General features: G+C 34.7%; 1 protein-coding gene and 1 long non-coding RNA gene across 4 annotated transcripts; one reads left to right on the plus strand and one right to left on the minus strand.

The window, feature by feature from the left end:
* Positions 1 to 792: 792 nt before the first annotated feature.
* LOC145129697 (TMV resistance protein N-like) lies at positions 793 to 7,757 on the plus strand. 3 transcript variants are annotated; one of them, XM_079064480.1, is made up of 7 exons: positions 793 to 1,244; positions 1,339 to 1,635; positions 2,122 to 2,658; positions 3,253 to 4,348; positions 4,446 to 4,667; positions 6,148 to 6,858; positions 6,949 to 7,757. In XM_079064480.1, the coding sequence occupies exons 3-7, from the start codon at positions 2,171 to 2,173 to the stop codon at positions 7,546 to 7,548; spliced, it is 3,117 nt and encodes a 1,038-aa protein (XP_078920606.1). In that variant the 5' UTR covers positions 793 to 1,244; positions 1,339 to 1,635; positions 2,122 to 2,170; the 3' UTR covers positions 7,549 to 7,757. The 3 variants fall into 3 exon arrangements, with proteins under 3 accessions (XP_078920606.1, XP_078920605.1, XP_078920607.1); XM_079064479.1 differs by having other exon boundaries at positions 793 to 1,635; XM_079064481.1 differs by lacking the exons at positions 793 to 1,244; positions 1,339 to 1,635 and adding an exon at positions 1,685 to 1,755.
* Positions 1,526 to 1,891, minus strand: LOC145129698 (uncharacterized). The gene is made up of 2 exons (XR_013717623.1): positions 1,860 to 1,891; positions 1,526 to 1,702 (listed from the first exon to the last, which is right to left on the minus strand). It is a non-coding gene; the product is annotated as an uncharacterized LOC145129698 (long non-coding RNA).
* Positions 7,758 to 18,039: the final 10,282 nt, after the last annotated feature.

Below are 18,039 nucleotides of genomic sequence, written 5' to 3' on the forward strand. Positions count from 1 at the left end.
AGAAGGAAAGAGATCGATGGTTCTTCATATCTTTCTGGCAATGGCTTCCTCTATCACAAAATAGAGGAGGTAACCTTGCTCCAATGGTGTCTGATTAAGGATTTGGATTCATGGTGCCTTTTGAGGTGCAGATCGACTTCATGGGTATCTTGAAGCTTGTCGAAAGCATATGACTTTGTCTGCGGGTTCTACACTAATGAAAAAAAAAGAGAACGGGGAGAGGGATAGGTAGAGGGTGGTGAGAATAGGCTCAATTTCCTTTTTCAAATGATAAATAATACTCCATTCGTCCCAAAATTATAGTTTATCTTTCATTTTTGGTTTGTCCCCAAAATAATAGTCCACTTCTAAAAATAAATAACATTTTTATCAAAATACACCCTCATTATTATTTAACCAACTAAGTTTTTTAATAGAACATTAAATGTAAAGTAAGGACAAAACTGTCATTTTATTGTATAAAGTAAGTGGTAATTAATGCTTCATTAATCTGTATGTTTTTTTGTATGTGAACAATAATTTTGGGACGGATGGAGTATTAGATTAATAGGAAAATAAATACACATGGGTATTATGGTCATTTTAAATATGGTATGGACTAAAACCATAATAAAATTGTCTTTTAGGATGAAACGTGCAAGTTCAAACCAATCAAAGACACTCCGAATTAATTTTTGAAATATATTTTAGCAAATGCAACAGGGACTATTATTAATCTAATTTACCTAAAACAATATTATTAGTAGTTCCGCTGGTTAAATTTTGGTTTAAACATTCCTTTAGTTCAGCGTCCACCAGATGTTTGACGAAATGCCAACGAGACTTTGTGTTGAGTTCATGGCTGAAAGCGGTCTCTGAAACTTCCACTCAACCCTATCGAAGTTAACGACTCCATCTCCGGGCAAATCGAAGAGTGTTATGGGAAAATATCATCTTTAGTTACGGTATCTTGAGAATTTTATCCTGATGATGAGTTGAACGACTGTGGGGTTTCCGGTGAGGATGCAGTTTGACCGAAAGGCGGGCACATCATGAAGGTGAATATGGGAGAGTTTTAGATGGCGTCGTAGGTCCCACCAATGACATCACATATAATTTTCTTCCTTTTTAACCTGCTCCGTCCAACAACTGGAGACCAGAGACGAAGCAGAGTGGTTTCCTCGATCCGGTGGTTTTGATTTTGGAATAAGGCTTCGGTTTCAATATATTTACTGTCTTGATTTTGGGTTTTGATTGGTTATAAGGTAGAATTTCGATTTTGAATTTTTTGTTTGGATATTGTGTTAATGTCTCGTTTTGTTGGTAGCTTCATCATCATCCCTTCTCCAACATCTATAGGTTCCACCCACGAATCCAAGTTTCTACATCGTGACTCTATCATCACATCTTCTCAAATCAAAATCTTTGCAATTGGCAATGTTTGAGTGATAATGAACACATATATTTGAATCATGAGTAATAATAAATTAGTGTTTTGGAAGGTGGGTTCAGACTGCAGCAAAGTTGTCTGGAAGAAGAAGTCTAGTTTTACATAAAAAAAAACCATCTGAACAACAATGGTGGGTTGAATTAAGATAAACCCCCCACTACCACCCAGTCAAAGAAATGCAGGGGTACAAGCTGCTAATGCATGAGGTACAACTAATTACAAGTCTATTGGATTCTCCTCCCACACACAGAAACATGTGATTTTGGCCCTAACCTGATACATATTTTGTATAAAAAACAACATTATTGCATGAATCGTCAAAAAAGGTAAGAAGTTCTTGGCTTCGATCTTGCATAGTTAAGTATTTAACTTTTTTATTCATAATAATAATAATAATAATAATAATAATAATAATAATAATAATAATCACCTTACCAACTCGTGCCACATCATTGATGATCTCTATCTTGAATATGATGCTGACATGATGTGAAAACAACTCCCTTTATATTGAAAATATATAGTGATAAGATATTATTTAGTTTTTGTTGATTGGAAATTTCATGGAAACTCCTAATTAAGGAGGTACCCACTATCTTTTATTTTTCAATGTGTAAACACTTCACTTTATATAAAATATCAAGTGATGAGAAATCTCTTGGAAACTTACATCTCTCTTTCTCTGTATGTAGTTCATTTCACTGAGGTGCTCAAACCACATCTCAACAAATCAACACATACATGGCATCTTCATCTTCTCGTTCTGTACCCACCTATCCTTCTCAATCATGGAAGTACCATGTTTTTCTTAGTTTTAGAGGGGAAGATACTCGCAATACTTTTGTGGGCCATCTCTACTCAGCTCTTGAACAAAAAGGAATTTACACTTATAAAGACGAGAAAAAACTTCCCCGGGGTGAGTTGATTGGTCCATCCCTTATGAAGGCTATTGGAGAATCACAGATTGCCATCATCGTATTCTCTGAAAACTATGCAGATTCTTCATGGTGCTTAGAAGAACTTGCCTATATTATGAATTGCAGGGAAACGAGAGGCCAAATCGTTATTCCCTTATTTTATGATGTGGAGCCCTCTGAACTGAGAAAACAAAAACAGAAGTATGGAGAAGCATTTCTCAAACATGAGCTGGAGAATAAGACTAAGGTTGAATCCTGGAGAAAAGCACTTGTGGATGCAAGTAACCTTTCTGGATGGGACATTGCCAACAGGTAATTTTCTTCAATATTTTTGCATTTTTTATGCTAAAGACATGTGTAGTCTGCAAGACATTTATACTTGTACCTTATAAGCTTTTTATACAAACGTGTTGATTATTCTTGATGATGCTGTTGATAAACAGAGGCTTTGACTAGATCACATGATCATTTTGGTAAGTTGAAAGATAGATGCATGTGATGGCAACCAGGTTATGTAGGATTACGTGAAGTTCATGTGATCTAGTATTATGGATAAGCTCAAAATTAGTTATGATTTAATTCATTGAGTTCTAATTCTAATTTTTTTTCTTAATGCCTCACTTCAAGTTAGAACGACAAATCCATTTTGCTCTACTTTTTGTTATTAAAAGCGACAAATCCATTTTGCTCTACTTTTTGCTATTAGAAGCTAATTAATTGATATTGCCCAAGAAATTTTTTTCCAACAACTTGTGATGTTAGTTTACAGTTTCTATTTTGAATGTGAAATATAAAGGGTAATTAAGACTTTATTTTTTAATTTTTTTTTTCTAGTTTATGAAAGCCTGAAACGAATCACCTCTTTTGTGAGTATGTTTTAATCATCCTTGTATATCCAATGTGTAGGCATGAATCAGAGTTCATCAAAGAAATTGTCAGCAAAATCTCAAAGATGTTGCATCCACTAACTTCAAGTGTGAATGACAACCTGGTTGGAATAGAGACTCGTGTGCAAGATTTGAAATCAAGGTTGAAAATTGGGTCAAGTGGTGTGCTCAAGATTGGAATATGGGGGGTTGGGGGTGCTGGCAAAACTACTCTTGCGTCTTATTTTTATGATGAAATGTCTAGGGAGTTTAATGGTTGCTGTTTTGTTGAAAATATTCGAGAGGAATCAAGCAAGTATGGTTTGAAAAAATTGCAAGAAAAAATACTTTCAAGTATTTTGAAACACAATGAAGTGCTAGGCGGGGTTAAGGAAGGTTCACAGATGATAAAGGATAGGTTATCCCATAGAAAGGTGTTGATTGTCCTTGATGATGTCGATCAACTTGACCAACTAGAAGCATTGGCTGGATCACATTATTGGTTCGGTGAAGGAAGTCTAATAGTAATCACAACTAGAGATGAGCATTTATTAACTGCTTATAAAGTAGATGTTATACACAATATTAGATTGTTAAACGATCATGAGGCTATTCAGCTTTTGTGCATCCATGCACCCCGGGATAAGATACCTATGGAAGATTATGGGCTACTTTCAAAAGAGGTGGTCCGGTATGTTGATGGGCTCCCATTAGCACTCATAGTTATCGGTCGTTTTTTATGTGACAAAAACTTGAATGAGTGGAGGAGTGCCTTGTTTAGATTGAAAGAAATCCCACATGATAAGATTATGGAAAAGCTAAAAATCAGCTATGATGGACTTACAAGGGTTGAACAAAAGTTGTTCCTAGATATTGCATGCTTTTTTAGGTGGGAGAAGAAAGATAGGGCAATGGAGATGCTTGATGCTTGTGGTTTTCATGCAGTTATAGGAGTAAAGGTGTTGATGCAAAAGGCTCTCCTAAATATATCGAATGGAATGTTTGATATGCATGATCTGGTGCAAGAAATGGGACACCACATTGTTAGAGGAGAACACCGTGACAATCCTGAAAAACATAGTAGGATTTGGAAGGAGGAAGATGTTGTAAGCATATGTGCTATGGACGCAACAACGGTAATGATTAAGATAGCTATTCATCGTATATATGTAAGTATAAAGAAAGAAAGATCTTTTAACTCAACCCCGACACCATTTTGTTCCTCTATCACAGGAACTTGACATGATTGAAGCAATCAGATTTAAACACAATAGTGTGGATCACATACAAAGGTATAAACATCTTCATCCGTTTGTTGCAAACACGAAGAACCTTAGGTGGATTGAATGGCAAGGTGATCTTCCAAGTCCATTGCTTACTAACTTTCCACAAAGGAAGCTTTGTTGTCTAATATTGCATAACAGCTCTCGTACACAACTTTGGGAGGGTTATAAGGTAATTCTTATTGTCTATCTATTATGTCATTTGTCTTGAGAACAGATGGCTTCTTAAAATATAACTTGTTTAAATTGAGTCATCAGTCGTATAATGTCATTATGTAAAGCTCGTCCACATAAATACTCTTTTGTCTTATCATAAATACAGAAAATTTTCATTTGTTTTCTTGAAAGCTAGTACTGTATTATTACTTAGGGCATCCACCATCCATTGAACTGTATAGAGTTCAATGGATTGCCACATCATCCATTATACATCTATACAACATCACCCACAACCCATTAAACACCTATTCAATCCTGATCACCACTTTATTCCTTCTATTGAACCATTCAATGATCATTGAACTCCTCCATTCAACTCCACTCCATGTCATGACCCACACCTCATTCAACTCTTATTCAATCCTAATCACCACCCTATTCAACTCTTATACTACTTGCATTGTGGATGCTCTTAGGTAAGATTTCAGTCTAACTCTATTCTTTCTGTTTGTTGATAATCATTATAGAACATTAAGATCAATGTTGTTAAAATCGTGCTCCTGAATAGGATCGTTCGATCGTATGATCTTACCATACAAATATGATCTCAATCTTGATAGGGTCGGTTTAGGTGTAAGACTGGTATAAGATCATTAGTGAATAAGATCGTTAATAATATTTATATATTAAAAAGTAAAAAAAAAAAACATTTATAAAATGATATTTTTCTTTATCCCTTTTATTGAGGTTTTTATAATCTAATGGAACATTTTAGATTGATTTATATATAAACGAATAAAAAATATAATTTATATTTAGGTTTTATCTTTTTTATTCACTCTCTTTCCTATTTTATTAAAACATGTAAGCTGGTTTTACCATAGAATAGGGAAATAATAATTATACAATATTTACCATGTTAGATTTATACAATCTTTATATAACTTGTCATGAATAGATGAATGTAGAGGATCAAATGGAGTTTGCTTGTGTTGTATGTTTGTATTCCTTAGTGCTTGAAATTTGGACCTAAGATTTTTTGAAATATTTAAGTTCAAAGTTCAAATATTTTTAGAATTTGTTGGATAATTAATCTTGATATATATTACAAATCATACACAAAAAAAAAAAAAAAAAAAAAAAAAAACCTACATTTTTAGTAGGATCCTGTTCTGATCTTGATCTTGCAGAGAGTATAAAATGATGTAATATCTCAATCTTGACAACCTTGATTGACATAATCGATTTGGGTTAAAAGATATATTATTTTGTTTTTATTTAGTGATTTCTAAATATTTAAGTAAACAATGTAGTTCTTCAAATGATTTTTGATTATGGACATATAGAAATAGTAACTGATTGACACACACACAACTCTCTCTCTCTCTCTCTCTCTCTATATATATATATATATATATATATATATATATATATATATATATATATATATTCTTTGAACTCACCATGATACATTTTTGACTTGTATACAATAGATACTGCCAAATTTGAAGATAATGGAACTCTGGTATTTGTCTTTCCTAATGATAACACCAAATTTTAATGGGCTTCCACATCTTGAAAGATTCAAGCTTACTGGATGTCGGCTATTAGAAGAGATTCATCCATCGATCGGATGTTTGGAAAGGCTTGTCTTCTTATCTATAGAAGATTGTAGGAGACTTAAGATGTTTCCACCCATTACCCAACTAAAGAAACTCAAGACCCTTTCATTCTCAGGGTGCTACAAACTTTTTAAGCTCTCTGAGATCCAACAGAATATGGATAATCTTCATTTATATAATATTGGTGACACAAAACTTGGGTTACAACTTTTTTGCAACTTACAAGAACTCGTCTTAAAAAAGTTGGACCTGAGCTGGTGTTGTTTGGAAGATGATGACATGAGCTATGCTCTTTGGGAGTTACCTAACTTGCAAGAACTCAATCTAGAAGGAAATAAGTTTTCACAATTAAGTTTTACTCGCTTGCAGCTTCCTCGGCTCAAACGGCTCGATGTGTCATGGTGCAGAAATCTTGTTGAATTGTCAGCGCTGCCATTAAGTATAGCTATTGTTAAGGCGGATCATTGTAGGTCACTCAGAAGCTTTGGAGATGTTTCAAACTGTAAATGGTTGTGGAACTTCTCACATCGCTGGGAGAGCAAACTTAGTGAAGCTGGCATATTACTAAACTCCATGCTCCAGGTTTGGTTCTACATACCTTTACAATTCCAGTATTTATTATATAAAGTCATAAACCTACACATTCATAGTTGAATGTGTTTTTTATGGCAGGGAAATGCTGTTGAAGATCACTATATCAGTGTTGCTTTTGAACGTCAGATTCCAAAGGGGTTTGTGGGTAGGTTCTTTACGGGGTACGGGTACTCATTTACAAGGCGTCGTCCACGTAATGCCAATGATAGTGAGCACACATTTACATTGCGTCTTCCAGATGATTGGTACAATGACTTTTCTGGGTTCTTAATACGCATTGTTACCAACAATAAACTTCCGGATATTAATATAATATTCACGCATGAGGTATATGAAAAAGATTTGAGATTTGAGATTTGGCAGGACTCTAATGAGGCACCGGGGCCTGAATATTTAAAAGGAGAAGTAAAGACGTATGTGGGATATGTTTCTTTTAGTTCCTTGAGGCAGACCACATCGTTAAATTCATCATACAATATTATTTCATTTTCCATAGAGGATATGGATTGGAGTTCGTTTGCAGCTGAACTTGTTCCTAGGGAAAGAAAAGATGATGCCGATAAATCACGAAAAGTCGCAACAGATTCAGAATATTGGAATGATGAACATGATACGCGCAAGGCATTTATGATCCAACATGATTTATACTCTTTTATCCAGATATTATGGCAACCTTAGGACACCATCTAGCAAACCCAGTACCTATATCTATGACTATTTTGGATTCATAGTTCATGCTCTCGTTGTTTTCTTTTGAGTTATTATTATCAAATGATCATGTTGTTGTAAACCAACGTCTTGCTAAATGCGCTTTTAGTCTTAACGTCCTAGTGGTCTGTTTATAGTTTTACTGTTTTCTCTTTATATACTAATTTGAACATTATGAATATATACCTTGCCAATTCCCCCTTCCCCCTTCTCCTTCTCCTTCTCCTTCTATGTTTATAGTTTTCTCTGTTTCAAGAGTGGTTTTGCTAATATTTTTCTTCATTTTGAGAGTTGGATTAGGTAAAGACTGAGTGATGGTGAGGTACAATCTACTAATGCACAAGGTACAAGAATATTGGAATCTTCTACCCACACACATAAACAATGTGGTAAGATGTATTTTTTTTGTACAAATGGATTGTTCACAGAAGCATTTTCGAGACAATATAAAAAGCAACGGAAAAGAGGTCAAATAGCATTTTTTGGTCCTTCAAAAATCATTGATTATGAGGATGAAATCATCAATGTGTAAACAACTCCCTTTGTATTGAAAATGTTAAGATATTTCTTGAGCTTTTGGTTGATTGGAAATATCTTGGAAACGCACATCTCTCTCTCTCTCTCTCTCTATATATATATATATATATATATATATATATATATATATATATATATATATATATATATATATATATATATATATATATATATATATATATATATATATAGAGAGAGAGAGAGAGAGAGAGAGAAAGAGAGCTAGGTTCAAATGTTTCTAACAAGTATTGTGTTCCTAAATGCATCAATCACAAATTAGCAAATAATTAAGTAATTAATTAAATCAAAAGGATATATCCGGTTTTTTGCTAAAAATTAATTATGGTATAACAAATATATAATAGTTGTATCCCTAATAAAACGCGTAAACATAAATAAATGGGAACTATCCATCACCATTCCTATCTTGAACAAAGGAGACCGGATGCATTTTCATTGTTTCAGAAACCAATGATTCACATATATAATTATTTTTTCATCACCATCATCCCTCAATTGCATTCTATTTTTCTCGAAAGAATGTGTGCAGCCACAATACCGCTGCCCACCCAAACGATGTTGATTTCTTTGCCGCTACAATGTTAGAACCCTAAATCGACGCCATGGACGGTCTTCACTTCTTCGATTTTACAACCGTAAACTACCGATTGAAGTCCGTTATTGTGAAATTTCTTTTTTCCCATTTTTTTCTGTTAAGAAAACTCTAAACGCCTTCTTTTTGTTTGAAATATCTTGCCAATTGAAGTTTGTTCCCGTTCGAGATACATCAACCGATTATTCACCTTATTGTGACATATCCAAGTTCTTATTGGATTGTAATCTTTCACCTTAATTTCACTTGATTTTGAGTTAAAATGAATTCATTCTTTGTTATAGGTGGATTGGGTTTTGTGGGTTCAACATTCTTGTTCAAGCTTTTGATCTAAGATCGACTAAAAATATGGAGTCCAATATGTTAAAGGTATTAACTATTTTTTTTTCCTGTTTTTTCTTTTAGTGTTAAGGATTTGTAGTGTCGCAGATTAAGATTGTTCATTGTTGAATTAGTTCAAAATTTAGAGGCTTTATATTCAATTTTAATTATATGGTATTTATGAATTATGGTAAAAAGTAGTGGATTCTCTTAGAATTTATAGTTTTTATTCGCTTAGAATGCACTGAATTTTATAGGTTGTACTACATTTTGTCAGAATTTATAGTTTTTATTCTCTTAGAATGCACTGAATTTTTTAATATTTGAAAGTTGATTATGTTTTCTTTATGCATATAGGTTTTGAAGAGACTGACAGTGATGTGGGAAAAGAATACATGGAGAACAAGAGTTTATTCTACTAGAATGTATATTCTGGTAGAATATTTAGTTAGAATAATCTACAAATTGTGTCTATTTTGTTATTAGTGAGTGTTTCATTATGATAGAATAGTATATTAAGATTTTAATTTTTTAAGAATGTGATGACAAAAATTTAACTTGTATCAAAAAAATTTGTTATTCTTAGAAAGTTCATTCAATCAAAAAATGACATCAAATATGTTGTTCCCTTTTTAACTTTCTCCGTCCAACAACCGCAGATAACAGACGGCGACGAGAAACTTAATCGACGCCACAACGTGAGTCAGTGATTATCGGGAGGTGGCGACGGGCGTTGAGGAGTCTGAAAAGAAGATGGAAGAGAAGATGACATGAGGACTTCACCGCCTAGTTCTAGTGTGATTTTTTATTTTATTTTATTTTAAATGCTTACAAATTGAGGTTATATATTTTTTTTCAGATCACCGAGGGAAGGAAGGCAGCATCACCAGAGAAAAAGGATGATGCTGCCCCCATAAGGCACTGTACGAGGCAACAATGGGGAGGCGAGAAGCAACAATATTAGAGGTAGGATCCACCGCCCTTTATCCTTACATAAAGAAAAAAAACGCACATTTTGGGGTTCCACAAACACAAACAATTGGTTTTCTATTTGGGTTTAGGGATTTAGGGCTAAGATTTTTGTTTCAATAAGGTTGCTACGATTTTGATTTTGATTTTGGATATCGGTCTTACTTATTGGCGTCGTGGCTCGTTTTGTTGTGAGGTACAATCTACCGATGCACAAGGTACAAGAATATTGGAATCTTCTACCCATACACATAAACAGTGCGGTAAGATGTATTTTTTTGTACAAATGGATTGTTCACAGAAACATTTTCGAGACAATATAAAAAAGCAACGGATAAGAAGTCAAATAACATTTTTTGGTCCTTCAAAAATCATTGATTATGAGGATGACATCATCAATGTGTAAACAACCCTCTTGTATTGAAAATGTTAAGATATTTCTTGAGCTTTTGGTTGATTGGAAATATCTTGGAAACTCACATCTCTCTCTCTCTCTCTCTCTATGTAGTTCACTGCATTGAAGTCCTCGAACCACATACATGTTTTTATATTCTCCTTCTACTCCGGCCTTTTCTTCTCGGTCATGGGAGCACCATGTTTTTAACAGCTTTAGAGGAGAAGATATTCGCAATAATGTTGTGGCCATCTGTACTCAGCTCTCGAACAAAAAGGAATCCATACTTACAAGGACGACGAAAAACTTCCTCGCGGTGCATCAATCAGTCCAGCCCTTATTAAGGCTATCGAAGAATCACAGGTTGCGGTCATAGTGTTCTCTGAAAACTATGCAGATTCTTCATGGTGCTTAGATAAACTTGTACATATCATGAAATGCAAGGATACAAGAGGTCAAATTGTGATGCCCATATTTTATGGCGTGAAGCCGTCTGAATTGAGAAAACAAAAAAGGAAATACGGAGAAGCATTTGCCAAACATGAGTTGGAGAACAAGAACAAACTAAAATCTTGGGGACAATCATTATTGGAACTTTGCTTTACAATGTGGGACTTATCCCACATTGGTGGAAGAGAAAACCTTCTCCCACCTTATATGTCTTGTCCCACTCATTTAATTAAGTGGGTCAAGTAATGGGTTAAGCATATTGGGCTTGGGTTGTGGTGTTGGATTAGCCTAATTGGACTCAAAATAGGCTAATATCAAGAGAATATTTAATGGTCAAAAGATGGGCCTTGGGCCTTGGGGGTCTCCCTGATTAATTAAATAATTTTTAATTACGAAATTAATTTTTATTCTTTATTTTTATTAAATTCGTAATTACTGAATGACAGGTTTTGACAGTTATTTTCGGTTTTGACAGTTTCCAACTGTCATAACTAATACCTATAAATACCTGTTTTCATTCATCTGTGAGGGGTTACAGAAATCACTTTTTCACACCACAAAATTCTCTTTCAAATTCGTTCTTCCTGAAGATGAAGGGAACATAGAAATTTCGTCAGATTCAAGATCACTTCTTGGATTGATTGTTGTATCCTCTTGACAGATCCCTACCAGGGAAATTTCTGTCTTAGGACACTGCATAGCAGACCTCAATCTGTACAATTTCGTGATTATATTTCCTGTGTAATCATCATACAATTATGTTTTCTGTAAATTGATTCTTGTATTATATATATATTTGAATTTCGTTTGTTTTATTTCAATTAGATTTGTTGATTGTATACTTTTGTCATAACAATCTAAGACAGAAATCAAAAAGTGGAAGAATGGATCAACAATCCATCATCAAAACACATGTGGAAAAGCCTGAGAAATTCAAAGGCTTAGATTTTCGGAGATGGCAACAGAAGATGTTGTTTTACTTGACAACTCTTCATGTTTCCAATGTTCTCACTGATGATTCTCCCTCTCCTCCCACTGGTGTAACCACTGCAGAAGGAGTAACACCGCCCACTGCAGCCCAATTGGCAGAACACCAAAGGGCTGTGGAAACTTGGAACACAAATGAATATAATTGCAGAAATTATATTCTGAATGCCTTGGATGATTCCCTCTATTCTATCTACTCTACCATTCCTACTGCAAGAGAGATATGGGAATCACTAGAAAAGAAATACAAAACAGAAGTGGCATGTTCCAAGAAATTCGTGATTGGAACGTTCATGCATTTCAAGATGGTGGATACCAAATCTGTCCTCAAACAAGTGGAGGAAATTCAAGTCATTGCACATGATCTTGAAGTTGAAGGTATGGGTATAAACTCTAACTTTCTTGTTGGTTCAATCATTGAAAAACTTCCTCCTTCTTGGAAGAACTTCAAACTATATCTTAAACACTTAACTGATGACATGAGTTTTGAGCAACTTGTGTTGAGAATTCGTGTGGAAGAAGATAACAGATTGAATGAGAAGGCAGATGCAAATTCCTTGGAACCAAGTGCAAACTTTGTTGGAGAAGCAAGTACTTCAAGGATAAAGCACAACAACAAGAAAGGGAAGCAAGGCTCCAAAAACTCTTCCAAAGATGCCAAAAATCATGGCCCTAACAAGAAGAATTTCAAGAAGAATTCTGGTCCATGCTATGTTTGTGGCAAAATTGGACACAAGGCCAAAGATTGCAGATTCAGGAGGGGTCAAGGAGGAAACAATGGAGGAAATAATGGAGGGAACAATGAAGGGAACAATGGAAACAATGGTGGTAATTCTGGTGGAGGAAATTCTAGTCAAGCCAACATGGTTGAATCACCAAATCAGTTTGTTGCTGTGATTCAAACCAACATGGTTAGCAATTGTGTGAATTTGTGGATTGATACTGGAGCCACAAAGCACATTTGCAACTCCCGAACCATGTTTTCCACTTACCAGAAAGTGTCGGATTCTGAACCAATGTTCATGGGGAATGGCTCTACTGCAAAAGTTGAAGGAAATGGAAAAGTGAAGCTGCAACTGACTTCTGAAAAAGAACTTATTTTAAGTGATGTTCTGCATGTTCCTGAAATTACTAAGAATTTGATTTCTGGTCCTATTCTTAGTAACAAAGGTTTCAAACTTGTATTTGAGTATGATAAGTTTGTTCTCACCAAGGGTGGGGTGTATGTTGGAAAGGGATACCTTAGTGAGGGTCTCTTCAAAGTCAGTGTCTTACCTTTGTACTATGGTGTTGAAACACCAAACAATGATGTAACCAATGTTAATGCTAATGCAATAATGGGCACTACTAGCCCCTCTTCTATGTATATGCATGATCCTTCATTTTTGTGGCATTCTCGTTTGGGACATGTCAATTTTCGTTCTATTCAAAGAATGACAAAACTTGGCATGTTACCAAAATGTTCATTAGATAAAAACAGAAAATGTGAGGTTTGTGTAGAATCAAAATTTTCACAACATCCTCATAAATCAGTTGAAAAATCTAATGAAATACTTGGCTTAATCCACTCTGATTTATGTGATTTTAGAGCAACACCTACAAGAGGAGGAAAGAATTATTATATATCTTTTATTGATGATTGCAGCAAGTATTGTTATATTTATTTGTTAAATACCAAGGATGAAGCCTTGAATTCTTTTAAGAATTACAAGGCTGAAGTTGAAAATCAACTTGACAAAAAGATCAAACTTCTAAGGTCTGATTGAGGAGGAGAATATGAATCCAAAGACTTTGCTGAATTTTGTTCTTTAAATGGTATTATACATCAAACAACTGCTCCATATACTCCTCAACAAAATGGAGTGGCACAAAGAAAGAATAGAACATTGAAAAACATGATTAATTCAATGTTAATTACTTCTGGAGCACCACATAATCTGTGGGGAGAAGCATGTCTTGCAGCAAATTCGATACTTAATAGAATTCCTCATAAAAAGAGTGATAAATCACCCTATCATCTGTGGAAAGGGAGGTTACCCTCTTATAAAAGGATGAAAGTGTGGGGTTGCCTTGCTAAGGTACAAGTACCTCTTCCTAAGAGGACTAAACTTGGACCAAAAACCATAGATTGCATCTATCTTGGACCTGCCATGAATAGTGCAGCCTATAGGTTTCTTGTGTATAAATCACATGTTGATGATATCCATAACCAAACCATCATGGAATCAGCAGAGGCTGAATTCTTTGAAAATATTTTTCCTTTTAAGAATAAAGGGAAAGAGGTTACCTGCTCTAGGAAAAGACCTCTAGATGATGGACTAAATGATACCATTCCAGACAAAAGTTTACAATCAAATGAAGATAGTTCTTCTAAGGTTCAAGAAGAGAACTTAGAACCCAGAAGAAGCAAACGGGGCAAAATAGCCAAAGATTTTGGACCTGATTACATGACCTATGTAGTAAATAAGGAACCACAAACTTATAAGGATGCTATGCATTCTTTTGAAGCTCCTTTTTGGAAAGAGGCAATCAAAAGTGAGATTGACTCCATTGTGCAAAATAACACTTGGAAATTGGTAGATTTGCCACCTGGGCAAAAACCAATTGGGCACAAATGGATATTCAAGAAGAAGTTTAGACCTGATGGTACCATTGAAAAATACAAAGCTCGTTTAGTAGCTAAAGGGTATCGTCAAAAGGAGGGTCAAGACTTCTTTGACACTTATTCACCTGTTACAAGAATTACATCAATTCGCACATTAGTAGCAATTGCATCCATTCACAATTTGGAAATACACCAAATGGATGTGAAAACTGCCTTCTTGTATGGTGAACTAGATGAAGAGATATATATGAATCAACCTGAAGGGTTTGTGGTTAAAGGTCAAGAAAACAAAGTCTATAAGTTAATTAGATCACTTTATGGACTAAAACAGGCTCCAAAGCAATGGCATGAGAAGTTTGACAACACATTACTCTCTAATGGATTTAGAATTAATGAATGTGATAAATGTGTTTATGTCAAACAATACAAGAATGCTTGTGTCATCATATGCTTGTATGTTGATGATATGCTTATAATGGGTACTGATTTGAATGTAATCAATCAAACCAAGAAAATGCTACACTCCTCCTTTTCCATGAAGGACTTGGGAGTAGTAGATGTGATCCTTGGTGTAAGAGTTCAAAAAAGACCAGATGGTTATACTCTTACTCAGTCCCATTATATTGAAAGTGTACTCAAGAAGTTTGGACACTATGATGACAAGTCGGTTGTCACCCCATTTGATGCTTCTAGTCATCTAAAGAAGAATAAAGGTGATAGTGTAGCTCAGTCAAGTTCTTGGTAGCTTAATGTATATTATGAATTGTACAAGACCGGACTTAGCATTTAGTGTAAGTAGATTGAGCCGCTACTCCCACAATCCTGGGAAAGATCATTGATATGAATTAGTGAGAGTGCTTAGATATTTAAAGCATACAATGAATTATGGGTTGCATTACACAATATATCCTCCTGTTCTTGAAGGGTATTGTGATGCAAATTGGATTTCCAATACCTCAGAGGCAAAATCCACAAGTGGATATGTGTTCACTCTTGGTGGAGCTGCTATCTCTTGGAAATCATCTAAGCAAACTGTGAATACTCGTTCTACAATGGAAGCAGAGTTTGTTGCTTTAGACAAAGCTGCTGAAGAAGCTGAATGGCTTAAAAGCTTCCTAGAAGGTATTCCTCTGTGGCCTCAACCTGTTACTTCCATTGGCATACATTGTGATAGTATGGCTGCTCTTACTAGATCACAAAGTCATATATACAATGGCAAGTCGAGACACATTAGGCGCGGACATATTACAATAAGAGACTCGTTGAAGAATGGAATCATTTCCATTAGCTACATAAAGTCAAAGGAAAATATAGATGATCCCTTGACAAAAGGCCTTAGTAGAGAGCAAGTTCTCTTCACATCGAGGGGAATGGGCTTAAAGCCAACACAATGAGTCACCACCTGGCGGAAACCTAACCTAGCAACATTGGAGATCCCATGGTCTAGGTTCAATAGGACAACTAGTTGGGGAAGACTCAAAGAAGCACTAACACAAAGGTATGCTCACTCCTGTGATATTTATTTTGTGTTTTCCGTTGATGATATAGGGATGAATTATTTATTCTTAATAATGCTGATAGCTTTTATAGTGGAATAGTTCGGATTATTCCATATTAGCATTACCTATGTGAGATGGATGTGAGGTCGCATCTTTGGGAGCTGATATGGCTAAGCTCTCTAAAAGTCTCATGAAGAAAGGATTGTTCACGACCGAAATGAACACAATGGTAAGAAATAATCTATGTTTAGATATGATAAGTGTGATACTTCTTGTTTTAATTCTACTACAAAAAGTGGTTAGTTCAAGACTCTAGTTCACTACCCACAAAGTAGATCCAAGTAGTAGTCACTATGAAAGGTTCAAGTTTTACAACACCTATTCAGATGCATGTCATATCTAACTTCCCTTATTTGAATATCAAAGTTCACTTATTTTCTATTCAAATGTGGGGTATTCTTGGAGTTTGAATAGAAAATGTGGGGTATTGTTGGAACTTTGCTTTACAATGTGAGACTTATCCCACATTGGTGGAAGAGAAAACCTTCTCCCACCTTATATGTCTTGTCCCACTCATTTAATTAAATGGGTCAAGTAATGGGTTAAGCATATTGGGTTTGGGTTGTGGTGTTGGATTAGCTTAATTGGACTCAAAATAGGCTAATATCAAGAGAATATTTAATGGTCAAAAGATGGGCCTTGGGCCTTGGGGGTCTTCCTGATTAATTAAATAATTTTTAATTACGAAATTAATTTTTATTCTTTATTTTTATTAAATTCGTAATTACTGAATGACAGGTTTTGACAGTTATTTTCGGTTTTGACAGTGTCCAACTGTCATAACTAATACCTATAAATACCTGTTTTCATTCATCTGTGAGGGGTTACAGAAATCACTTTTTCACACCACAAAATTCTCTTTCAAATTCGTTCTTCCTGAAGATGAAGGGAACATAGAAATTTCGTCAGATTCAAGATCACTTCTTGGATTGATTGTTGTATCCTCTTGACAGATCCCTACCAGGGAAATTTCTGTCTTAGGACACTGCATAGCAGGCCTCAATCTGTACAATTTCGTGATTATATTTCCTGTGTAATCATCATACAAGTATGTTTTCTGTAAATTGATTCTTGTATTATATATATATATATATATATATATATATATATATATATATATATATATATATATATATATATTTGAATTTCGTTTGTTTTATTTCAATTAGATTTGTTGATTGTATACTTCTGTCATAACAATCAGTTTTGGAAAACCCTTTGGGATGGCTCTTTGCACCACGAGAACAGAATCAGAAATACATATACGAATCTGTCAACCATGAGTTGCAGAACCAGACCAAGGTTGAATCTTGGAAAAAAGCAGTTGTGGATGCAAGTAACATTGCTGGATGGGAATTCAATGACAATACAAACATGTAAGTTATTAATTCTTTGTTTTTTGCATATTTTACAATCCAGGGACATGTGTGCTCTCAAAGGCATTTATACTTTTATCTTATAGGCTTGTTATATACAAATGTTTCAAATATTTTTTGATAATGTTGATGAACAGAGGCTTTGAGTGGATTAGATGATAATTTTGGTAAGTTAAAAGATATCCCACATCCATGTGATTACAATGAGAGTTATGTAGGATTACGAGAAGAGTTGATGTGATTTGGTTGTAATCTAGGGTTACGGATAAGCTCAAAATAAGTTAATGGTGGACTTCGGTGAGTTCTACCTCTAATTCTTATTATGTACTTAATGCCTCACCTTAACTTACAGCGACAAAATCATCTTTCTTTAGTTTTTGCTATCTGAAACTAATTGATGTTTCCCAAGAAAATTGTTTCAAACTACTTATGATAGTATCTTTACAAGTTCTATTTTGAGTGTGAAATGCAAAGGCTAATTAGAACTCTTTTACTTTATATCGTGAAGCATGAAATGAATTACCTCTTCTGTCATTGGGAGCATGTGTTGATTATCCTTTTATATTCAATGTGTAGGGATGAATCAAAGTTTATCAAAATAATTGTTGAGAAAATTTCGTTGATGTTGCATCCAGTAACTTCGAGTTTGA

This window comes from Lactuca virosa, chromosome 8 (assembly GCF_052849685.1).
Source record: "Lactuca virosa cultivar CGN04683 chromosome 8, Lactuca_virosa_CGN04683_v6, whole genome shotgun sequence".
NCBI classification, from domain to species: domain Eukaryota; kingdom Viridiplantae; phylum Streptophyta; class Magnoliopsida; order Asterales; family Asteraceae; genus Lactuca; species Lactuca virosa.